Source organism: Pecten maximus, chromosome 9, assembly GCF_902652985.1.
Source record: "Pecten maximus chromosome 9, xPecMax1.1, whole genome shotgun sequence".
In the NCBI taxonomy this organism is placed as follows: Eukaryota; Metazoa; Mollusca; class Bivalvia; order Pectinida; family Pectinidae; genus Pecten; species Pecten maximus.
The window spans coordinates 20,125,249-20,152,038 of NC_047023.1; the positions used below are offsets into that span (position 1 = coordinate 20,125,249).

General features: G+C 35.0%; 1 protein-coding gene across 1 annotated transcript; it reads right to left on the minus strand.

Annotated features, from left to right (window-relative positions):
- Positions 1-1,040: 1,040 nt before the first annotated feature.
- On the minus strand, positions 1,041-25,815 carry LOC117334615 (uncharacterized WD repeat-containing protein alr2800-like). The gene is given in 22 exon segments (XM_033894317.1): positions 1,041-3,045; positions 3,196-3,289; positions 3,841-3,956; positions 4,207-4,393; positions 5,024-5,122; positions 5,462-5,514; positions 6,034-6,159; positions 6,768-6,904; positions 7,996-8,092; positions 10,136-10,229; positions 10,231-10,335; positions 10,789-10,879; positions 11,700-11,798; positions 11,951-12,044; positions 12,489-12,672; positions 13,130-13,198; positions 13,467-13,535; positions 13,841-13,949; positions 14,084-14,180; positions 14,724-14,811; positions 16,187-16,277; positions 25,546-25,815. Coding segments are annotated over 22 exon segments (2,481 nt in total). The 5' UTR covers positions 25,649-25,815; the 3' UTR covers positions 1,041-2,766.
- Positions 25,816-26,790: the final 975 nt, after the last annotated feature.

Sequence of the window (26,790 nt, forward strand, 5' to 3'; positions counted from 1 at the left end):
CAAAACAAAAAATGTTAAAATAGAAATTTATTGTTGTAGATATTTTATGTATATCACAATATTTTATAACAAATTTCTTACTTGATATCATATAAAATATATAGCTTACTGAATTTCTATCCTAATACATAATTTATGTAAACAATGACTAAATGCATCAATAATTACATATACAATGTACCTATTGTAAGCTGTAAACAAACATTAAAGGACAAAAGGACAGTGACAATGCCAGTGTACCACAGAGTACAGTAGATTACACACTCCTCTAATACTATGAACATGGTGAATTCATCTTTCCATTTTTACATTTAATTTGCATATCTTCTTGAAGACATGCTATTTGAAAATCATCATCAGTTATAGAAAATTAACATGAATTTATACTAAATTATTTATCACATTAAATATCTATGGTAACATACCTGATAAGCAAGAAAATATCTCTGTGTCTGGAAATAGAAAAAACAAATAAAAAATACTCTCTCATGACTTGTACATGTACTATATCTGGTGGGCAGAGAATGAGTAAATCTTAATGATTCAGGATGATGCTACGAAGTTTGACACTGATTGTAAGTTTTGGACAAGTATTTCCTTATATTTGTAACCATTTTATACAGATAGTTAACAGTATTTAATGATTGAGACATACTTGTAACAATCATATCCCATTCAAAATGAAAGAAACTGTCAAAAAAATATGAAAAATAAAATCAAAATAAAACAAGTTGATCACAAACCAACAAAAGCACCACAGAGAGTATACATACCACAAAGACCAGTTAATCTGGGTACCCTACCTGATACAAAATTATGTTTATATCTACATAAGACATTCAGATCTATCGGAGTTACTTCCCTTCATTTAATTCTCTCAGATGGTTTTGACATAGGATTTCTTGTTTACAGCCAATGGGGGCTGAGAATATAATGATACAAGGAGATACCTTGCAGTTGTGGACGGACAACAGAAGTTTTATTTTATGAAATCTACATGCAATATTACCTATAGTAAGTAAAAATTAAAGTGACCTAGGATTATGATGTCTTCAGTAACGTTCTCTGGTGTACAATATCTATTTGTGAGTGACCAGACATATTCGTAGAAATTCTATTTTGGTGATGCATAAAAGTTTCAACAAGAAATTTAAACAAAAAGACATTTTCTGTAAGTACAAGTGAGCTACATGTAAAGAAATCGACATGGAGGTCCCATACTTATGTATACAATAATACTATGTTTTTTATACAGCACCTGTTGTTTGAGTGGTTGTATATTTCTCTAACCAACAGTTCAGATACCTAGGCGACATTTTAGTTATACGATTACAATACAGCACTGATTCACCTCTAAAAAAGGTTATTCAACAAAATGATAACACTATTTTTGGCTCACTCTCCCTCTACATTAAGAAATGGTAATTTACAAGGAATACAAATATTTTGCACAAAAGCTTCAACATAATCAACAGAGACTCAATACTGTGCCATCTGTTGGTAGAATGAATCAAATGACAACAATGACAACAATCAATCTGGAATATTGATCTGTAATATGGTAACACTGTAGTCAGAGGACAAGACGCCCTGATAGCACGTGGGACGGTTTAATAAATATGTAAAATGCTACAAACAAATCTTCAATCTTGAAGAAGTATATGTAAAAATAAATTTAAACAAATCTGCATATTTATATTTTTGGCGATTAATAAAAACAAAAAATGGTACTTTTGGCTGGTGCCAACTTAAATAAGTATTGATGCATTATTCTTTTTTTAATTTAAAGTTTTAATATATATTTGTTAAAACCTTCTACATTCGTTATTTCAAAACATGTAAAATTTTCAAACTTGCATGTATAAAGTTCTCCATGTTTTAAAAATTTATGGAATGCTTAACATAAATATAGGAACTATTTGTACATATTGATTTTTAAATATATATATCTTCATGCATTCATTTTTCTCTTGCTTGTTACGCAATCTCCATTCCCTCTCTCTCTCTCTCTCTCAAACTTCTTTCTCCCTCTCTCTCTACAAACTTCTTTCTCCCTCTCTCTCTACAAACATTAACATCATTGCACAATGCACATCATTCAAATACAAGGATCACTCTATCACAATAACAACTAAGTTTAACTAAAGCCATCACAGTTTTTGTTGTTCTAAACAAAGTTAACAAGTGATTGTTTCTCATACCACATGTGTTCATTATGTGCTCCACAAAACAGGTGCTTTCCTTGATATCAAGAACATGTCCTGCATACAAACATTTAAGTGATCTTGATTCCTATCGAAAAATCTATACGTCACAATTTGTATGACAAATATCAGCAGGAAAAACAGAAGAGAACTTGTACATCATGACTCATTATACCAAGTGGAATAGTTCGAGTTGGTTCTGGTAACATCCTAGAGATGGAACATGTATACTTACATGTACAACAGTTAATGTTTACATACCAGAGTTATTAAGAGCCTATTTTTGTGAAATGAAATAGAACTTTTTATTTTGTAGGCACAGATATCCATTGTACTGAGTCTATATCATTAATCTTCGTCATGGTGTAAAATCGATTTTTGAATCATTACTTTTGACACATTTCAGCTTTTACACACAGATCTCTTATTACAATGTATCATTAAAATCACTTTACGCAGTGCCAGTGTATACAAAACCATTGAGCTATAAATTTCATTAATATCCTTCCAATCATCTTTGTGTTGACACCTGTTTCCGTGTCTGTGATCTATAACATCCCTGTCACTCCGTTTCCTCCCCTGGTGATGGGTACTCCCCATCCGTATCAGTAAACACCTCATTGTCAGTGTTATCGTCTACCTCCTTTGACTTATTCTCCATATCTCCTTTTTCCCCACTTGTCTCCTCCTGGTCCACAAATCCTACTTTTTTAACAGCTGAAGTCGAAGTTTTACGATCCCCTCCCTTCGCATTTTTGCCATCCTTAGATTGGCGTTTTCGTTTTGGCATTTTCCATCCGTTCCATACACGAATAGTTTTATCCCAGGAACATGACACGTACTGCAAAAATGTATCACATTTAAAAATTATTTCTGATAAAAGGTTCAATCTGCGCCAAATAGAATATAGTTGTTTACATGTATAAACATGTTACTCATTAATTAGTGAAATATTAAAAACCACAATTTATTTTTTGGAGAATTTCCTTACCTGGTTACGTTCCGGTATATGTATGATACTTCTGATTGCGTCTGTGTGACCCTCGTTGGTCTGAACCAGTCGGTAGTTTTCTGGATCATATACCCTGTAATTACAAACAATAGCTAAAACATTTGTTCTTTATAAAGCGTTCCATCCCAAGCCATTTCAATAGGGAAAAAAAATCTTATGATTTCTGTAAGAAAATAAGAATGACAAGTGGCCCAATTGGCCTGCATCACTCATTTGGTGTTCAATGCTTTGTGGCCTATGATGTGGTTCAAAATCAAATTTCTTTAAACCAACATCAAAACAGGAAGCTAGCATACTAATACTTCTAACTAAATATCATATCTCTGATGTGTGGTAGTTTGATGTGATGTATTTTTGTGAGAGTTTTATGTGATGTTTTTGTGTGAGAGTGTGACATGATGTATTTATGAGAGTTTGACTTGATGTATTTATATAAGAATTTCATGTGATGTATTGTGTGAGAGTTTGATGTGATGTATTGTGTAAGAGTTTGATGTGATGTATTTGTGTGATAGTTTGATGTGATGTATTTTTGTGAGAGTTTGATGTGATGTATTGTGTGAGAGTTTGATGTGATGTATTTCTATGAGGGTTTGACTTGATATATTTATATAAGAGTTTTACCTGATGTATTTCTGAGCACCCACAACAATGGCTCCATTCTGCATATCAATACAGAGACAGCAGACTCCGCCCTGGGCTGATAACACGGTCTCACACTCATTTAGACCATGTCCTGCCTACAAAAAAAACATTGTGCATTTGAAACATGGCCTAACAATTCTCATCACTGATGCAGATAAGGTATAGAAATTTGTAAAGGTCAGTAAGGAAAAGTACATCAGGTCAACAAGATGTTACCTAACTACAAGGAAAATACTCACTTGTTTTCAATTATAGAATACATATAAAGATTATTCCCTGCATAAATCACATTTCACTTAATATGTACTCAGAACTTTTCCTCAAATACAGAAGTCAAGGTCTTACCCAAATCCTGATTGTGCTGTCCTCTGACCCCGTTACCCACGATCCTTTGCCATGTGGATTCCACCGCACACAAGTTATCTCGCCTTCATGACCCTGAAGAGTGTTGACGAGAGTCATTTTGGCACCATTGGTATGAAACTTCCTAATGTAAACCATCTTGTCACTTGACGCATAAGCAAACTCATTACTGCAACAGAGAAAGCATGTATTCTACCATTAATGGGTAATTAATCTGATATATATGTAACCAATTTTGTTTTGTGGAAGCACATACAAATTCCTTTCATTTTTGAAAGAGCATGGTCAAGTGCAGCCTTTGATCGTTAACCTTGACTGATGACCACCAAAATCAGGAATCTGTAACGATGATCCAGAGATAACTGGAACACAACCTTTTTATTTCAAAAGTGGTCATGTAGTACGTGTGACCTTTAACATTTAACTTTGACTGATGACCACCAAAATCTAATCAGGTATATATATATAACTTGATTGTATGATGCTATGATGTAAATATGAACTAAATCTGTCCTGTGGTTCATGAGGTCATGCACACAATATCATCACGGCTTGAATCACATTGGAGATAAAAACTTATTCCTCTAGCAGAGAAAACAAAACATTTCTACCATTATTGGGTAATTATTTTATTATCTCTCCCTATATATATTTATCTTTTACATTCTCCTAAAAAGTACAATATTAGTATTTGTTCTATTTAAAATTAAGAAAGTAAAAATATTAAACATGATCTTCTACAAAAGTTATAGAGTATCATCACAGTTTTCAGTGAACCTTTAGAAGGGTGACATCTTACTATTTGTCTGAGTAGTCCATATCCATGATGACGCCATCACAAGCCAACTCTATGTTCTCCAAGTTAGTGGTACCTGTGTTCCTGAACGTGTCCAGTAAGCTGTAACACAAGTGTTGTCATGTGTTTATTAAATCTCTCCAACCATCTTAACATTACAAACCATACCCCCCTCCCCCTAACCAGTATCACTCTTAATTAAAACAATAGATTGAATCAATATTGATTTAATTCACAAATAACTGAACTTATAATTAAGATTTATATAAAGGACTGTATTTCAATATCATTAGCAGCTATGTATGGAATCAGATGCTTGAATAATTCTAATTAATGGATGAATTTCTTTATGTTAATAAATGAGAAAAAAATAGCTTTCTTGCTGAAATATCCACATTAAGATAACTGACCAAAGAATGTTTAATAATAAGGTTGACTCACTCTCCAGCCTCCAGATCCCACAGACAAATCCTTCTGTCCCAGCCAGCACTTAACTGTAACCAAATCATACACCATATAGCATTCAACATCTGTTCAGTCAATGAAAGCATTAAACAATGCAGGACACCCAAAATATTTGCAAGATATATATGGAAAAACCTAATTTTAGGTGAATACGATAATTTATTTACCCTCCAATGTGATATTTCCCTTGACCCTCAGGTTGATAAATCATTGTATTCACCTGAAATCAGGTTGAGGATTGTATTATTTGTCTCTTCCTATATCACATACTACTTACCACAATTTAATTTCTCAATGTATTTTTGCGCTCTCTTTTTTTGGATGCCATGCAATCTGGTAGATTAGTAATGGCTTGATGTGATACGGAGGGAGAAATGTTTTGAAAAATGTAAGATTTTGTCTAAATTTGTGTGAAACATGTCTTCGTGGGAGAAAGCTTTCAATATCGTGATTCTCCCACTGAGGACGTGAGAGGCAGCAACTCTGCATACTATTTACCACATTAATTGAGTTGGCGCCCTGGTCCCTTCCTATCACATATTACTTACCACATAAGTTGAGTTGGCGCCCTGGTCCCTTCCGATCACCACTAGACTTGTCACACAGCTTGTGTGGCCGGCAAACACATGCTTACACACAAACCCTGCCACACGATTTGTTACCGAGTCACTGTCCTAAAAACAAGTGAATTAAGATCAAATATCAAACCTTGGTACAGGTATCTAGAAATTTGTAGGTTATCTTATGATTTCAGTTCAGGATAATGTACACAAATAACTGGAAGGCATTTTGCTAAGATCTGCCATGATTCTAAGGGAAACATTCTTGGAGAATCATAATCGAATTAAAAATAGTTTAAATTTTTTGATATATACATGTACTGCTAAATCACAGCAATAAAACTGTCTTAAAGCAGTTCACAAATATTATCCATGGTAATGGGTCTTTAGCAACCTGTCAATGTCTTTTTCAACTCCCCGAGGAGCATACAGCTGGAGCTGCCATTTTGGCCCTAACAGCTTATACACTGTGAACATTACATCTACTACCCTACAATGTATTGATTTACAGCTGAGACGATTGGAACACAAAGGAGTAAAGTATCTTGTTCAAGGATACAACACAGCGCTTGTGCCAGGAGTCAAACTATCTGCTCTTTGGTCATGTACAAAATGTAGCCCTGCCTCCCACCACAAGACCACTGCAGGACAAAGTACATTCGCATTCTACTGTAATCTGTATATATCTAATGGTTATCTGGAAAATGAAGAATGGGTTTTACCCCTTGTTTAGCGTTCTGTGGCAGTAGGTCTGAGTCGGAGTCGAGGAGGATGCTGTATTTACTGATGAGTTTCTGGAGGTCCTGAGGCTTCATGTGTTGTAGTGCCTTAACGGCATCATCATCAAATCCCCAAACATCTATCAAAACAAAAGTGTCATCCCACTGTAGTGCCTAATGGCATCATCATCAAACCCCCAAACATTTATCAAATAAAAGTGTCATCCCACTGTAGTGCCTTAACGGCATCATCATCAAACCCCCAAACATCTATCAAAACAAAAGTGTTATCCCACTGTAGTGCCTTACGGCATCATCATCAAACCCCCAAACATCTATCAAAACAAAAGTGTTATCCCACTGTAGTGCCTTACGGCATCATCATCAAACCCCCAAACATCTATCAAAACAAAAGTGTCATCCCACTTATACTTAACAATCACACAGATACAATCCAACAAATATTTCCATATGTAACATGATAAAATTTGTCAGTGAGTCAAGAACTAAGAATACAATACAAATTTTAAATCATTCTAACTTAAATGTTTTAAATAGAGAAAGGAATCCATGTACAAAGTTACCCTCTCAGAAATGAGATATATCCTTTTGTACTCTCACTCAGTACTACTACACCTTCATACATATATAGTCAGAATGCAAGTGTTTATTGAGTAGTTTCACTGTGGCATATACTGCTGCATCCGAACTGCACATACAAGCAGCTTTAGACAGAGTTTGAGATTGGTTTGCCAATTCAAGCTTGCCCCATACATAGTCCCACATTTCCCAGTGTCATATAACCATACACCTTATCTAGGCCTGTCCATCAGCTTAAAGGCACACATTCATTAATGTTACATCTTCAGTATTTTTTTACTTCATAAATTTAAATCTTGTAACAATTTAATTATCAGTTTCAATATCAGCAAAATAGGACAATAGCAACATATTGTTGTGATAACTCGGCTATCATTTCTTTGCAATATTTTTATAATATTTTCTGCTATACACATGTACATGTGTTGGGAAATGGATAAAAGTTTAAGATGACTTATACATGTATCCAAAACATGACTTATACATCCATTTGGATAAAGTGCTTATTATCTTCGTAATATATATACTGTATTTAGCACATGACACTATTAATAAAATATTTGATTTGATTTGCTACATGACTACTGTACTACTGCACACTTTCTATATGAGACAACATAATGATACTCACAGATATTACTGTCCTCGGATGCGGCGATGATGAAGTCAAGACTTTCTACAAACATGATCTTTAGGATGGTAGTGTTGGCATGGTTGTGTGTGGAGACCTGTAACACCATGTCAAATTCTTATGTAAAATATATCCCTCAATATACAATGTTAATGTATTATAACATGTCCTTCAATATACAATGTACATGGGATTCTTACAAATACTGCAGCTCATTCAGATGCAGGAATTCTATGTGTATAGTCCCACAGTCAGGTATAATATATTTGAACATATGAGATAAACCTGTGTTAATTATTTTAAACAGAATAGTATTATTTTTTTGAGTGAGCATATATTTCTTTTTTTGATGAAGCTGAAAAATGCAAAAAAAAAAAAAAAATACAGGATACAGGCTACAAAATGGGCTGTTAAGAAAAAAATATTGGTAAATTTGTACAGATAAATAAAAAAGTTGATCAATGCTTCATAATTAATAACTGTATTATAATAAGCAATTCTTGCAGAAAATTAGGACTTAAGCAGGAAAGCAGAACCATACAACACTTTAGTTTTTTTTATTTTACTTGTTTATTAGTGCCATATCAAAATATTTAACATCTGGTATACATGTTGTTATTTTGTAGTGATATTGACCACCTTTTTTTTTCTCTGGTAAAATGATCTATGGAACGCTGATACAGATGAACAGTCTTTTCTTAGAAATTGTCTGTTCAATGCCCATATGATATGAAATAACGAGTCATTTTTAATTTCATTGGTCCAGAGGAAAACATTTTAACAAACAAATCATTTAACAAAAATTCCAAATAATTTTGATAAAATAAATCGCAATTAATTAGTCTTGCTCAAGATTCTTGGTGTAATGCTTCTTAAATTGTAATAAAAATTGTAAAACAAAGATTACATGGTTAGGACTCTCTAAGAAAGGTAAAAAAGAATAAAAAATACTAACCTTTTGATTAAAATAAGGTTAGTAAAGATTTAAAGTACCATTGTCACTTTAGGTAGTGACCCCACAAATAATAATGAAAAAAAAAATCTTAAAATAAAAAGATGTAATTAATTTTTCCCAAATCATTATCAAAATGAGAAGATTTCAGAATGTAGATTATCTTTGATACTCTCACCAGACTTTTCATTGAAGGATAATCATAAGTACGAGTACGTTTGGGACGTCCCCCTGTCTGTGGAATAAGTATGGTACATATTGTAGGCAAAACACAAGGAAATGGTGAACTGTGACAAATATCTGGTCAGGATACATCGTGTAACGTGATAAATAAGATATATTCAAGCACACATATACATGTATATACTATATAATTTACAGTAAAACTCGGATAAGTCGAAGTCAATGTGACCAAGCAAAATATTTGACTTATCGGATGGTTCGACTTATCCGTGTCCGATTGTATATACGGAGACAAAATACTGGAGTACCATCGGCTGTATGCCAAACAAGTGCTTGGATAACATGGTAGAAAATAAGCATGAAATAAATAACAAAGAAATTAATTGTGCATGATAACAATTATTCGTTTATCTAATATTAAAACAATATAGTGCACGGTTACAGATCAAAAGAAAATTCATGGGTAAAATTATCTTTGCCATACAGACACTAACAAAAGGCTCTGGTAACACTGTTACGGCTGATCGGTCACACTGGGTCAATCAGGCCGATGTCAGCAAATTTTACCTGAGAAAGCATGACGCCTTTGATGTTCGACACGAAAATGGAAATTTTGGTATAGTTTAGAAGGGAGGGACCACAATATATTCGTCACAACCGCAGTATTCGATTCATCAGCGTTCGAATCATCCGTGTTTGATTTACTCAGATAAAAAAGGGAAAAAATCGGGGCCAAACGAAACATTGGACTCATCCGATGTGTTCGATTCAAGCGTGTTCGACACAGTCTCGGCCATGTAGACGACCATGTGGCTTCTTTGTTTAGATTTGGAGTGTATAGGCAAAGAACAAAAAACATATATTTTGATGACCACACACAATAAATATTGGTTGTATGATATTTGTGATTGCTAATACTATCTTACACAAAACATTGTTGATCATTGATCTACCAGTAAAACAGAGTCAGATAGTCAATAAAATATGGTTAAATCAAACACTTACAGGTGGAATGCTTGGTTTGTTGAAGGCATAGTGACTCTGTACACTACGGTTGCCGCTGCGGCTGGTCTCCTGGTCGGGCAGTCTCTGGCCGTGAGGACGGGCTCTGACTTAGCTGCTGTTCCAGCATCAGTTCCCGTGCCTTACTCCCTGCTTTACGTTGCTTTTTTAACTTGGAATCACTCAGTTGATACATCTCTTTACTGTAGAAATACATCCAATCGACTTAACCAGTTTTTCACAGGGCATATCTATTTTTCTAGCTAGTGACACAATTTTGTTTTGTTAAGTTAAATAACAAAATTTTAATACAAACTGCAATTTTAGCAATAATGATATATTTTTTTGGTTAACTTACTGGTCTGATGGGAGGTAATGTATGCTGTCACATGAAAACACACAATTCAATATTTTTATTTAGTTGAAGAGGTTTTGTTAAAATATAGTGAAACAAATAACTTATTGAAATATGACAGTAACAATACCATATTTATCCTACATATTTTTGACTCAAATTGAGGGTGACAGCTAACTACAGAGCAATAAAATTGCTCTTTGTTGACATTTTCACTGAACTGAAAAAGACACAGTTGGGCTTATATCACCAGACATGGGCTTATTGTTGGATAAATATGGTACACTGTGACCTGTCTTACCTGTACATGAAGTGATTTGATTGCATACGTTCCCATTTGATGATAACACCTTCATTGTCACCACTGAACAGAAGGATAGGAACCTTCTTGGCTGTTAATAGAAACATATACATAATTGTACAGTGGTCATATACATGTATATAATGATTTCTATATTATAAGTTATACATTCATACAGTCTGTTTCCCTGAGTTACACTTGGGTGCAAACTTAACTTGGCATCTAGTGCACTTTATAGTGCACACATAGTGAACAATGTAGTTCACTAGACTAAACGTTATAGTGCACTGTGTATATATATCCATGTTAGGGGATTCAGTGAACATGCAGATGGTAAGTGGTATGGAAATAAAAGAATACATTTTCTAAGTAGTATAATGGGTATTGCTGAAGGAATACATGTCACCTACCGGCCTCTGCTAAAACAAGAGTACCATAATTGGTGCAATGCTCGCCTTACATTGTCAAACAAGGATTTTCTAAAAGTAGTAACAGTGACCTAGATCTTGATCCGACAACCCTGAAACTGCAACTTGTCTGAGATACCATATGATCCTTTGTATTTGTTTAAAGTTCGTTAAAAATCCCATGAAATGAAGCCAGTGCTGACAAGTGGTGATACATAAGTACTATTTTTATAAGACGAATGGAGGAATGGAGAGGAAAACTATACTCCCCCTCTCCTCTCCGGTTTTATCAGTTTGAGACTAATAAACTAATAACACAAACTTTTAATTACATCACACCATACTTCTTACTCCACTTAAACAATATTATAAAATAACTCCACTATGCTTTCCATACACATGTAATACATTCATGTGACCATCACCACTGAGGACAGCTGTTTGATGTTAGGTGTACATGTCAATGTAATATTACTAACAAGGCACAGATCTCAGAGTACTTACTGTAACAAAGGCTTTCTAGAGAGCTGCGACACTTAAGTGCTGTAATACAACCCGACGAGTTGTACTTCCACACCACCAGGTGGCGCCGACTAGTTGAAGCTGTAACAAACAAATGCAAGGATGAATTAACAAATTTAACATCGATGGATTTCAGCAATAACCAGTTCTATGTACAAAATTCTATGCCCAAGGGGACATAACTGCTGCTGGTATATGCCAAAATTTACAAAGTTAAATTATTCCAAACTTACCAACAACCTCATTTAATTCACCAAAATATTTAAGGATCTGTAAGTGATATTTTTCTTCTTCCTGCTGCTGGAAAGTTCCAATAAAATCTGAAACCTGTAAAACAAAGATAATTTCATATTCAAATGTAATTACATTTTACAATTTCATTCCTTTTGACCTATTTCTAGTTGCCTTCTATCAACACTTAAGGCCTACAAATTACCCATTATAAATACAGTATACATTGAAGTGATAATTATTTTTTTTATTAATTTCCTTTCATTTTTTCTCCAAAAACCTGGGGATCAAGTGGGGATCCAGCCTACACTTGGTTTCCTTCTGTGACTTATTGATATCATACATTTTACTTTTTCTTTCTTTTTTTCCCTTTTATTTGTTTTTTCATTATTTTTGAAAATTTCACAAAACAATATTCAATCATTTTATTCTCAGTAATTTTTCAGAATAAGATTAGAAATTCTTTGTATCTGTGAAAATATTACTGACATTTCATCTGCTGTATGAGACTTCTTTAAACTAGCTTTCTTGCACACTTACATTATCCCCAGACTTTGGATCAAAAAGACTAGCATATGACGTTCCTCCTGCGACCCACACTGTCTTGTTACGAGGAACATAACAGATTCCAGATACTGTGGACAGGAAGTTGTCGAGCTTGTGTACAGGTTTCCCATCCACTGACCAGATCTTCACACTCTTGTCAAATGACCCTGTCAGTATCCTGTCAATGTGAAAAAAGGATATTTAATGGGATAGGAAACAATAAAAAAGCTATCTCTTAAGAAAATGATTTCCAATGGAATGTGTCAAACCTACATTTGATTACAGCTCGTAAGAGTTACCCCCAATGCATTGTTTTTTCCAAAAAGTCTAGATATCGGGAAAATAGCAACATTTTAGCAACAAAGCAAATGGTGACACAAAGATCAATCATGCCAATTTTCATGAAAATTGGTTGATTATCTCCTGACCATGTCATATCCCCTTCTAATGAAAATCAGAGAGGTTTTATTTCTCCATATAAAGGATATATATATATTTAGAAGTTAAATTCCATGAGAAATCCAAGCAAAGGGTCATACCTCTATTGAACACCTTCAAAGTACCCTGATTAGTGGTGATTACACAGTAAGCAATATGCAATGTCAACAAGGCCAACAGGATAAGGAGACTCTTACCAGGTATTATTTTCATTATCTTTTGCGAGTAATAGACATGAAATTCCTGCATCATGTGCTGTGGGATTCCTGGAAAATAGTACAGAGCTTTGTTCAGTACGAATACTCTATAATCATCAACAAAATTGATTCTATATGTAGTAAAATACATTATTTATGAATTTTTTCTCAAGCATCAATATCAAAGCTGAAGGAATTTAGAGAAATATTTTACAATATCTTTTTTTAGTTTTGATCAAAAAGTCAAAAATTAAATTCTTTATATAAAAGACAAAAGGAAACTTTTTTCGGGTACAATTGTTATTTTCCATTTTAGTTCAATAAGCAGTGTACTTACTGGAATATGGGTTCCAGGCTGTTATCTCCAGTGTACGAGGAATCGTAGATGACTAATCTGTGATCATACCTGATAGAGAAGTATAAAATGTATACAGTACAACACATCATATAGCACATCATATGACATGTATCAATATCAATTGTTCAATTCTTGAAACCTACATTTTTAATAAACATTTATTTATTTTCATTGACCATTGACCCCAATCATTTGTTAAAAATATTTTTTTAAACTTTCATATGTCATAGGTGTAATTTAATGGACTACTTTTCAGTGATCAATCTACCAACCGACTTTTTATGATCACGATTGCACTGGTAAAACTATTGCAGTTATTCCATTTGTATTTCAGATGGTGGATTGATGCTTACCCAGCAGAGTAAATGCGTGACTCGTTACAAATGATACATCGGACGATATCTTTGTGTTCACAGGCGACAAACAACACATCATTATTAATAACATGACCAGAGTCTCGGTCTGAAATACAAAATTACATCAATGATACATTATGAAATGTCTCATGTTATCATGGATGCATTAGAAATAACTTTTATAAATATTCATGTTGTTTTTACGTATATATCATTGTGTATGCAGTAAAGCAGACTTACTTTCGTCGAGGGCGTACACACGTATGCCACCGTTTACTCCACAAACAAGCTGATGTCTACGCGGGTTGATGGCCATACAATACACAGGCATACCGATCTGTAATATTAGTTATCAGAATAAATACTCAAATCAATACACCATGTACATGTAGTGTATCAACAAAGAACAGACTCAACTAGGAACTATGGGAACAGGTATAGCCTATAACCTCACGTGTCAACCATTTTGATTTTTTCAGTTCACCTTAAATCTGCATGATGATGAACATTCGTCTCTAAACTAAAGGTGATTGTGTGTATAAAGTTTCAGTTTTTGATAAACAAATCTAAAATGTTTCAGAAACTGACTTATCTGGTACATCATCTGATATTGAAAGGTTATCAACATTTTACATGTAGGTATCATTAATATATGTTGTGGTATTAACACCCCGAAAAAAAAAATATCTGAACTGATTTAAACTTGGTCTTTATACTAGCTTGCACTGTTAACATTTTTCAAATGAAAATATGATTCAGAATACATACATTATTAGCATAAAGTTATTGTATATAAGATATTAGTGTGATGTACATTACAGTGTAAACTGGACAGAGTTTGACCACTAGGTCTGTGGTTAGTATTAGCAGTCTAACTTACAGGTATCCGGTCTGACACCCCTCCTCCTGATGACCAGGCGAGAATGTAACCATCATTAGCCGCAGACAACATCAGTTTACAATCAGGCCTACAAATCAAACATACCAGAAGGTTTCACCACTTCAAGTAAGAATCAAAATGTTGCTATGTATAAGAATCAAAATGTTGCTGTGTATATTTCTAGTAAATATACCAGTAAAAATATATTTAATCAATTTTCCCAAGGAACACTTGGACATACCAGAGTCTATAAAAATAATATTGCCTACTCCTGCTTAACGCTAAGCATATTAGAAGTAGGAAAACTACTTCGCTTGTTCTCAGTATAACGTAACTAGGTGGGGTGTCCTGCTGGGTGTTTTCTGCAGTATGCTTCAGTGAGGTAGCACTATAAAGTCAGCATCAGTTTGATGCTATCACAAGACAAACACCAATATACTTCAGCCTCCCAAAACACACACTCACCACAAGCATGCATCTCACACACAGGAGAGGCCGTCCTTAAATAACTGTAGCTGTTTATAGGACGTTAAACAATACACAGGAGAGGCCGTCCTTAAATAACCGTAGCTGTTTACAGGACTTTAAACAATACACAGGGGAGGCCGTCCTTAAATAACCGTAGCTGTTTATAGGACTTTAAACAATACACAGGAGAGGCCGTCCTTAAATAACCTTAGCTGTTTATAGGACGTTAAACAATACACAGGAGAGGCCGTCCTTAAATAACCTTAGCTGTTTATAGGACGATAAACAATACACAGGAGAGGCCGTCCTTAAATAACCTTAGCTGTTTATAGGTCGTTAAACAATACACGGGGAGGCCATCCTTAAATAACCTTAGCTGTTTATAGGACGATAAACAATACACAGGAGAGGCCGTCCTTAAATAACCTTAGCTGTTTATAGGTCGTTAAACAATACACAGGGGAGGCCGTCCTTAAATAACCTTAGCTGTTAATAGGTCGTTAAACAATACACAGGGGAGGCCGTCCTTAAATAACCTTAGCTGTTTATAGGACATTAAACAATACACAGGAGAGGCCGTCCTTAAATAACCGTAGCTGTTTATAGGACTTTAAACAATACACAGGAGAGGCCGTCCTTAAATAACCGTAGCTGTTTATAGGACTTTAAACAATACACAGGAGAGGCCGTCCTTATATAACCGTAGCTGTTTATAGGACTTTAAACAATACACAGGAGAGGCCGTCCTTAAATAACCGTAGCTGTTTATAGGACATTAAACAATACACAGGAGAGGCCGTCCTTAAATAACCGTAGCTGTTTATAGGACTTTAAACAATACACAGGAGAGGCCGTCCTTAAATAACCTTAGCTGTTTATAGGACGTTAAACAATACACAGGGGAGGCTGTCCTTATATAACCGTAGCTGTTTATAGGACTTTAAACAATACACAGGAGAGGCTGTCCAACAGAGTAATAAAGACAATATACTGACCAGTACAGGAAGTCAGTGACCCATCCTTTGTGTTCTGTAATGACCATAACAAGTTTTCCTCCCTCTGCTTCGTATGTCTTTATCACACCGTCTGTCAACAGAGAGTAATTAGTATACAAAACACTGATCATTTCACATGATTAAGAAAGCCAGCTATCAGCCAGAGATTAGATGATGCTCCAACATAGGCTAATCATGTGTTATTGGCAGAATATCATAAATATTCCATCTGTAATTCTTACACTTCAAGATGAATATTTAAACATTATATTGTTGGCCTTTTATAGTGATCTTCTATCCTAAACAAAACCCAGGTTGTAATTGAACAAGAAGGTTAGTAATGTTAGCTATCCTGTGAAATAATTTAGTTATTTTGTACAAGAATGAAATATTAAGAATGCTATTTATGTACAATTGTGGTTTACAGTGACTTTTAATCATAGTATGTAATTTCAAAGTCCCTGCGCAGTGTTAAAAAGATTTGAGCCCAAACTCAATGGAGTTTCCCCCCCCACCCATCAGTAGTGTATCTAATGAAGTCCCTAGTCCCCCCACCCATCAGTAGTGTATCTAATGAAGTCCCTAGTCCCCCCACCCATTAGTAGTGTATCTAATGAAGTCCCTATAGCTATTCCCCCCACCCATCAGTAGTGTATCTAATGAAGTCCCTAGTCCCCCCACCCATCAGTAGTGTATCTAATGATGCCCCTAGACCCCCCACCCATCAGTTGTGTATCTAATGATGTCCCTAGTCCCCCCACCCATCAGTAGTGTATCTAATGATGTCCCTATAGTCCCCCCACCCATCAGTAGTGTATCTAATGATGTCCCTAGTCCCCCCACCCATCAGTAGTGTATCTAATGATGTCCCTAGTCCCCCCACCCATCAGTAGTGTATCTAATGATGTCCCTAGACCCCCCACCCATCAGTAGTGTATCTAATGAAGTCCCTAGTCCCCCCACCCATCAGTAGTGTATCTAATGATGCCCCTAGTCCCCCCACCCATCAGTAGTGTATCTAATGATGTCCCTAGTCCCCCCACCCATCAGTAGTGTATCTACTGAAGTCCCTAGTCCCCCCACCCATCAGTAGTGTATCTACTGAAGTCCCTAGTCCCCCCACCCATCAGTAGTGTATCTACTGAAGTCCCTAGTCCCCCCACCCATCAGTAGTGTATCTAATGAAGTCCCTAGTCCCCCCACCCATCAGTAGTGTATCTAATGAAGTCCCTAGACCCCCCCCCCCCATCAGTAGTGTATCTAATGATGTCCCTAGACCCCCCCCCCCCCCATCAGTAGTGTATCTAATGAAGTCCCTAGGTCCCCCCACCCATCAGTAGTGTATCTAATGATGTCCCTAGTCCACCCACCCATCAGTAGTGTATCTAATGAAGTCCCTAGACCCCCCACCCATCAGTAGTGTATCTAATGAAGTCCCTAGTCCCCCCACCCATCAGTAGTGTATCTACTGAAGTCCCTAGTCCCCCCACCCATCAGTAGTGTATCTACTGAAGTCCCTAGTCCCCCCACCCATCAGTAGTGTATCTAATGAAGTCCCTAGACCCCCCCACCCATCAGTAGTGTACCTACTGAAGTCCCTAGTCCCCCCACCCATCAGTAGTGTATCTAATGAAGTCCCTAGTCCCCCCACCCATCAGTAGTGTATCTAATGAAGTCCCTAGACCCTAGGTGGAGAGATTTTCCAGGAGTCTGGAGCATAATTCTGCGAATTTGTCATTTTCTGTCTGAAACCTTTACCTCTGAAAGTGTAAACTATCTCTCCTTACCCAGTATATGTGTGTATAGTCACTGTGTAGTTTTATAGCCAATCAAACCATTATATAATGTAAACAGTGTTAAATAAAGGTTATTTTCATTTTAATTAAACAAAAAAAAATTAATCCAGCTCAAAATCAATATTTGCAGGAGTTTTGAAGAGTTTATACAATACCTGAATTTATCCCAAATCATCTCGGTTAATATTTAACCTATTCTTCAGAATACAAATATTTTAATCATGTAGAAAGAGAAACAGAATCAAAGACTATTCTACTGCTTTCCACAATTCACATTTTTTTTTTCAATTAAATGTAGATTTATGATGAGTCTACATATATTTGGAAAAGTTGTTAAAATACAATTGATTTTGTGTTATTGACAACTTGAGGTACATACTAGCACTGTCAGCTAGTTATCACATCTAGTGTTTGACTCTGTCAGTGACAAAACAACTAATTAATATTGGTCATTAACAGGATCGAGTGTCTTTCAAACGTGGGTACATCAGATAACATTAAAAATGCCACAAGCTTTAGATCCATATTTTACCAATACCGGCTAAAAATAACCGACTTCAATGCATTTATCTACATAGTACAATCACGCACGACAATGTCAAACCGTGTCGTGCAGAATGCCAGGTTTGGCCGACATCCAAATCATTAGTACATATCTATTGCTCCATTTAATATTGTTATCTGTTTTACAGCTATTGATATGTTGTAACCCATTCAAAAGTAAACAGGTTGTTTATTGTGTGACTTTAGCATTTAAATGTATCATCGTGTAAAATGAATCGATTTATGACCGTGAAAGAAATCCAAACCTCTAACATTGATGTCCAGCACAATAAAAGGACACCAGGTACATATAGCATGGTTCCTAACAGATCCTAAGGTTCTGTTTTATAGAAATCTAATAGGTTTTACATACAGCCAATTACCCTTGTACACTACCACTCAGAGCTCTCTAGACAATTGACACATATATATATATATGGGAGTATGATCTAGGATTCACAAATTGTCAGGATTCTCCCGGGAGCATGTGATACTCATTAGTATTCTTCAATATGAATGGTTACAATTTCCTAACTTACATAGAAATAAACTATTTTCCATATTGTGTAAGTTTCATCAAGCTTAAAAAAACTCTACTAGAACCAGTAATATGAGAAGTGTTTGTAAAGGTGTATTTCAGCCACTGACTTATGAGGTTTCTAATATAATGACATTTGAGTCAATTTTGACATTATTGACCATAAGATTGACCGACTAACAGAAATTTCTACAGAACTATAGTCTATTATGTGAGCCTAGAACACAATGTGTACTGTTAAGTTATTTATAACTATCTCACTGTGACAATAACTAGGTTTCAAGTACTGTAGGTTTACTGTGAGGTTAAGAATCTGCTTGTTTTCTCGGGAAGTTAAACAATAGGAATTCAACTTCTGTAGGTTTACTGAGGGTGCTAACCTAGAATTCAACTACTGTAGATTTACTGAGGGTGCTAACCTAAAATTCAACCACTGTAGGTTTACTGAGGGTGTTAACCTAGAATTCAACTACTGTAGATTTACTGAGGGTGTTAACCTAGAATTCAACTACTGTAGATTTACTGGGGGTGTTAACCTAGAATTCAACTACTGTAGGTTTACTGAGGGTGTTAACCTAGAATTCAACTACTGTTGGTTTACTGAGAGTGTTAACCTAGAATTCAACTACTGTAGGTTTACTGGGGGTGCTAACCTAAAATTTAACCACTGTAGGTTTACTGAGGGTGTTAACCTAGAATTCAACTACTGTAGATTTACTGAGGGTGTTAACCTAGAATTCAACTACTGTAGATTTACTGGGGGTGTTAACCTAGAATTCAACTACTGTAGGTTTACTGAGGGTGTTAACCTAGAATTCAACTACTGTTGGTTTACTGAGAGTGTTAACCTAGAATTCAACTACTGTAGGTTTACTGGGGGTGTTAACCTAGAATTCAACTACTGTATGTTTACTGGGGGTGTTAACCTAGAATTCAACTACTGTAGATTTACTGAGGGTGCATGCTAACCTAGAATTCAACTACTGTAGGTTTACTGAGGGTGTTAACCTAGAATTCAATTTCAGTAGGTTTACTGAGGGGTTAATCTATAACTGAACTCCTGTTAGTTAACTTAAGAATTTAACCAAAACTTCTGCAGTTTTGCTTTTTGTGTATTGGAGCAGAAGTAAGCAAATGTGTTATTTTTTAATCTCTCATTTATATCCAGTTTTAAAACCATAAAAGAGACACACAGTATTATCATCTATGAAATGACATTGTAAGTGGCCTTTAAAAAAAAAATTCTTGGTGTCCACACTTCAGTATTGTTATTCATCATGTGTAATCACTCAAAACTCAGGCTATACCAGATCTTTAAACTGCCTCATAAATAATTCACGATTGAAGTGTGAAAACCCTTTCCATTTCCTCTTTCAACTGAGTTTGTGGTAAGGAAAACATTTTATGATACCTATTTACATACCGATAAAGCACACACAAAAGTAAGTAGTTCAATATTGATCGGGTCAGAAAGTATTTCATAAAATGGTTTTGTGTAACAGCAATGGAAGAAAAACATCTGTAAACCTGGGATCATAGCAATTAGTGATATAATTTATCAGCACATATTTATTCAAACAAACTAATAAAAGTTCCCCATCGCTGGACTCCTCAGTAAACAATAACAAATTCAACAGAAGAGTACTCAATGAGGTAATTAAAATTTCTACATTGTATAAGCTGCATTCAATAATCAATACAAGTTTCTCAATAAGCTCATCAAACTTACTCAACAATCAATAACAAATTTTATGAGTGTACTTGTTGAAAAAAGGAGTAATAAGCCTTCAAATGTATTGAATTAAAATGCTGTTTAGGAAAGCAGAATGATTCATGTCACAATGATGAATTCTAAAGTTTCAAAGATGTCGGTTGAAAACTGACACTGAAGATCTGTGGGCAAAGTCAATCATGGGAATATATGTTAGGCAATACCATAATTTAATAATAGTCATGTGAACATTTTTGACGAGCGAGTAAAAAGAAAAAGTAACAAGAGATGGAACATTAACAAAACTGATAATCTGTGTGAACTGACAGATAGAATAATCCACAACATAATCTATGTGGTGACAATTAATGTCTGCTAAAATTCTTATTATTATATCGTTTTGTACAATATAGATATATGTAAAAGAAAATGAAATGTCAATAAGTCTTATTCTGGCCAAAGATCAAAGCAAACATGATGACAGACACCATAATGCCAAACGTTTAGGGATAATGGGAATGCCGACATTTATAAGCCTACCCCACCATCTTGTAATTTGTTTTTTCAGTATGTGAAAGTTGAACTAAATACAACAGCTTGAAGAAGTGTAACTCATTTATTACTTAATTACTAATTATTTAGAGGCAGGAAACATCCAGTTTCATCCATTGTGATTTGAGACTTAAGACAATACATATGTTATGGAATAACAACATCTAATTTGTAAACAATTAACATTTAGGAAGTTGAAGATGGTCATAGAAAACTTTTTTCATAAATATATCATTAAGCTAACAATGCATGGTCTTGAACTTATTACCTTTTTAAGTCCAGAAGATTACCATATCTTAACCTTAACCCTGGTAAACTGTTAATTATCAATTAATCAGTATTTAATTCCATTTCCAATATGAGTTAAGTACTTTGTATTGTGTATTAAAATGTCAATAAACTTCAAACATTATACATTGTACATGTACATAGTAAAATCTTGGTACACTCCCACCATTTTCCAGTGAGATTTTTGGCATGTAATAAATAATTTGGAATACAATAAATTTATCAACATGTTATGGGATACATGATAAAGGACAACGGAAAAGGTGCAAGATGATATAAGTACAGTGTATGTTATCCATAAGTAAAATACCAAATGATACAAGGGCTAGGGTCACCATGAAAATCAAAACAAACCTTTATTTCATGACATTATTTATCAGTTCAACAAACAACTTTAAACTCTTGATCTGTAAAACTGTTTTATCTTTCATTACAATATTTCAAAAGGAAGAAATTTTGTTTTGAATTCTGGAGAAAACCAACATTTAGACTAAAACAGACATCATCATCTGCAGCTGCCTGTGCATCTATCTTGATCCCATGTTCTAGCTTCTAGGGGACTTCAACATGTGATCTAGCTTCTAGGGGTCTTGAACATGTGATCTAGCTTCTAGGGGACTTGAACATGTGTTCTAGCTTCTAGGGGTCTTGAACATGTGTTCTAGCTTCTAGGGGACTTGAACACATGTTCTAGCTTCTAGGGGACTTGAACACATGTTCTAGCTTCTAGGGGACTTGAACATGTGATCTAGCTTCTAGGGGACTTGAACATGTGTTCTAGCTTCTAGGGGACTTGAACATGTGTTCTAGCTTCTAGGGGTCTTGAACATGTGATCTAGCTTCTAGGGGACTTGAACATGTGATCTAGCTTCTAGGGGACTTGAACATGTGATCTTGCTTCTAGGGGACTTGAACATGTGATCTAGCTTCTAGGGGTCTTGAACATGTGATCTAGCTTCTAGAGGTCTTGAAATGGATTGCCTCAGTCTGAAAACATAGCCATTCATGCTTGTAAAAGAAATGGACAAATAGGTCATCCATGATAAGACAGCATGTGATTGCAACCCCTGGATAGTCAAAGTTGGACTTGGGTAAACTATTTAATTGTCTGCACTTAAACCACACTTCACAATTATGGCCAATGACAAACTTTATATAACAGTTACATGTATACACAGGTAAGCTAAGTTACTGTGATATGCCCACCTGTTCATTTTTCGAGTGTATTGAGTACAATATACTGTGCTGAAATGTTGAATCAGTGATTTCCACCAACTGCAAAAAGCAGGATACTGATATCATAATTACCTCAAATTACCCAGTTAATAAATTATCATATAAAGAATCAGATAACAGCTGCACTCCTAGTAACAAGAGACTATTCAGGGATCAATCTAAGGATTTTTTACTACCGTTTATGGGTAGTTTCCCCTCAGGATTTTGTTCCATTTTTCCCCTCAGACTTGTTAAATTCACTGAAATATTGTATTTTCCCTCATTTTTATGGCAATAATATTCCAAAATACTCTAGATTTGCTTTCCTAATTAACCATTTCTGTTTTTACTTGGAAAATGTGTTTTTAAAGCAAAAAACTGAAACTTTGAGATTTCATATTCAAAAATATTTGTCTAATAGAACTACCCTTTTATCAAAGGGAAGCTAAGAAAGATCAAACAAGATCTTTCTGAGAAAAACATTTGAATTGTTACAATGGGAACCTACAATGAGATTTGAAAGATAGTAGTAACAATTTCTTAGCTGCCATCATTCAAAATGGCCACCTGTAAGTCTTTATTTTTTTAAATCAGTCTAAAAATATAACATACACCATAAGGCCTAAAAATAAGATAGGTAGGTGGGGAAATCTTTTTTTTTTTTTTTATAAGTTTTACTGAGGGTAAGCAGACAAGGAACCTTGATTAATAGTCATTTTATATAAAATTTGATAAGGGCCCTGTCGGCTGATACGTTTTTCAAATGTCAGAATTCAAGATGGCCACCTATTTGCCATTTTGTTTTTCAATCACTCTCTTATAAACATGCAAAACTAGGGATGAAGGGGAACCTAATGATTTGATAAAAACAAGATCCATGTAACACTCCCTGAGAAATAGTGATAACAAACTTCAATTGTCTTAACTTCAGATGGCTGCCTATCAGAAATATTGGTTTTCTGATCAGTCTCAAAATCTGACATGCACAACTAGAGTCAAAGAGAAACCTACCAATGAAACTTGCAAAAGATCAATGAAACACTTTGTGAAAAACAGCAATAGCAGTCTTCAATGGTCAACATTTTTTGGATCAGCTTCAAAATTTAACATAACCACTAGGACACAAGGAAAATCTTCATATAAACTTTGAGAAAGATTCTTATGCCAGTTATGAACAAATGGCAATAACAAGAATTGTTTATGAATGAATGGACGAACTGACAAGTGACCATGGGGCACGGACATAGGGAGATTTGAATTATATCAAATTTAGCAGTACTGTATCTTTTTTTTGGGATCACTTTTTATCTCACTTACATCTTAAACTATTTTGAGTTGATGCTCTTGTCTCTGACTAAATCTGAACCTGCATCACTTGTATAGTGGCCCACAGTACTAGTGTCTGTGCTTTTAATTAGCAAACTCATTCTTAAAAACAAGAAATGAGAGGTCATAGCCATGACCTATCACCAGGGCTTTTTCTCACTAATTTGGGAAGGGGCCTTTGAGTATTGTTTCACTTATATTGCACATTGTGTTTACTACTATATACAGCATCCAAAATCTCAAGAGAAGCTGTATATGAGTAACTATGGTGAACTTTTTACAATACAAGGAAAAGTCTACAATCAAAAGTCTACAATCAGATTGGTTTGCATGCTTATGTAAAGTCATAACTGGGTAGTTCATATTGCTACAATAACTCAAACTGAACATTTTTGAAGAATTTTATTTTGATTTAGAAAGGAAATGAAGAAAAACATGTTTATATTATGAACACATAATATGCCAGCATAAACACAAACTCTCACCTACTTTAACTTAGTCTGAGTTTTCTCTGGCCCTAACACAAGATTTGGACATTATGATGGACAGTTCACTTGTCTAGCCTGTTTAAAATGTTTAACAATTATACATATCTGTTGATTTAGTGGCGTTGTGAGACTAATCGCAGGCTTTAACAAATGTATGTATGTAAGTTATAAGCAAAAATCATGTACAGAATATCAACCCTCAACTTCATACTTGACTCGACGCCATACTGCTAACTATGAAGGTTGCGGGCGACCTAATTACCCTAATCAGTGCACGATTGTGCAAAAAAAAAAAAAAAATTCAACATTTATTTCTATTTATTTCACCACTTATAATTTATAAATTTTGATTTTTAAAATTAAATATAACATGTTTTGGGAAATAAAAAACTTAGTTTCTTGATTTTAACTATGCAACTAGAAAAACACAATAGATGATATGTGGTCTTTTCGGTTCATTGCATTCTGATTCGGGTGGACTGTGGTCAGTTGTACTGTCACTTACAAAATGGCGGGTCAACAGTATGAAATTTTGACTAGCGTAAAGTGAAGGTCTACACTGTACTGATGGAATAAAACACCTAGATAGGACTAAATAGGTGTTCTGGGGTAAATAAATATCTCATTTATCCATATATGTAAGGCAGGTGTTATGTCACGCCCGATTTTATTGTATTTGCATCAAAATCTTAGCACCACGGTGTCGGAGAAGTTTACGTTTTCATATAGCAGTGCGCTCCAGACATGGTGTTAGGGCCAGAGGAAACTCAGGCTAAAAGCAACTATACTATAAATATATGAAATGAATATTGATAGCAGGATCTGTTGTTAAAATGTTACTTTCATTGACTCAAATGAATTAATTATTCTCACGTCTAGGAATAAAGAGTGGGCATGTTTACCTTCACATCCTATCAGAATCTCTCTCCGACCTGGATTATAGCCGATTGCAGTGATGGATCGTGTGTGGGTATCACGGATGGTGTACAATTTTTCCATCGCCATTTTGAACTTCAATGATGAATGCAGTGGCGGAAAAGAAGAATTTTATCAACTTAATTGTGTTGTTAAAACTACCATGTTCAGTGTATGTAGATATTCATTTCTTCTGCATTATTTACATTACAGAACACTGAGAACCGACGAATGATAAGAGTTTGCCGCCATGACAGTATTTCTTGACAACCACGCATGCTCAATATAAACTTCCGATTGCAGAAGGGACCAGTCATTGTTTTTACATACATGTGTCAGGGAGTAATCGCTGCAAAATTTGTCAAACTGTCAACGCGAGCACACTGGGGTATTCTTTAGGAATGATTAAATATCAATGTATTCGCATTTGTTTAAAAATCTATAAATCGTGTCGCGTCAACATTTTAAGAGCGTTAGATGTGATCAGAGTCACCAATGTCACATTAATAAATGGACATGATTAAAAAAAAAATCATCGAGGAAAGAGAAATTAGATTGTATGTAGATCTAGATCTACTAAAAACTCTTATTCCGTCTATAACATCGTCTATGACCTAAATCATAATGTCGTAGAAAACGTCCCATTAGGCCTAGTTCTGATACAGACTGTCGGTTAAAGAAGAAGAAGAAGAAGAAGAAGAAGAAGAAGAAGAAGAAGAAAGAGCATCATCATCATCATCGTCATTGTCATCATCATCATCATCATCATCATAATAATAAAAATCGTCGTCGTCGTCGTCGTCATCATCATCATCATCATCATCATCATCTGCCCACCACTGATGTAGGCCAGAGACCTATAGTATCTCTGTGTAGGCCTATTTTGAATATCCCATTTAAAAGATAAAACTAAGAATCGACATTTATGATTTATCTTAATGATTTTGTTAACGTTATGGAGTCACGAGAGAACGTTCCTTTACAGGGACTTAGATGTATTATTAGTGAACATTATAAATAGCCACACAGTTTCCGCGAATTTTCTCTTCAGTAATTATAACTACTCAAATTTTCTAGAAATGATAAACTAGACGTAAACTAGCCGTATGATACTACAGAACCTTGACCTGAGGTGTTGCTGATATATAGTTTAAATATATAATACAACCCACAGCGAGACACAGTACTTCAGTATATTAAATTACTACGACGAGGTTCATGGAGTATTTTAC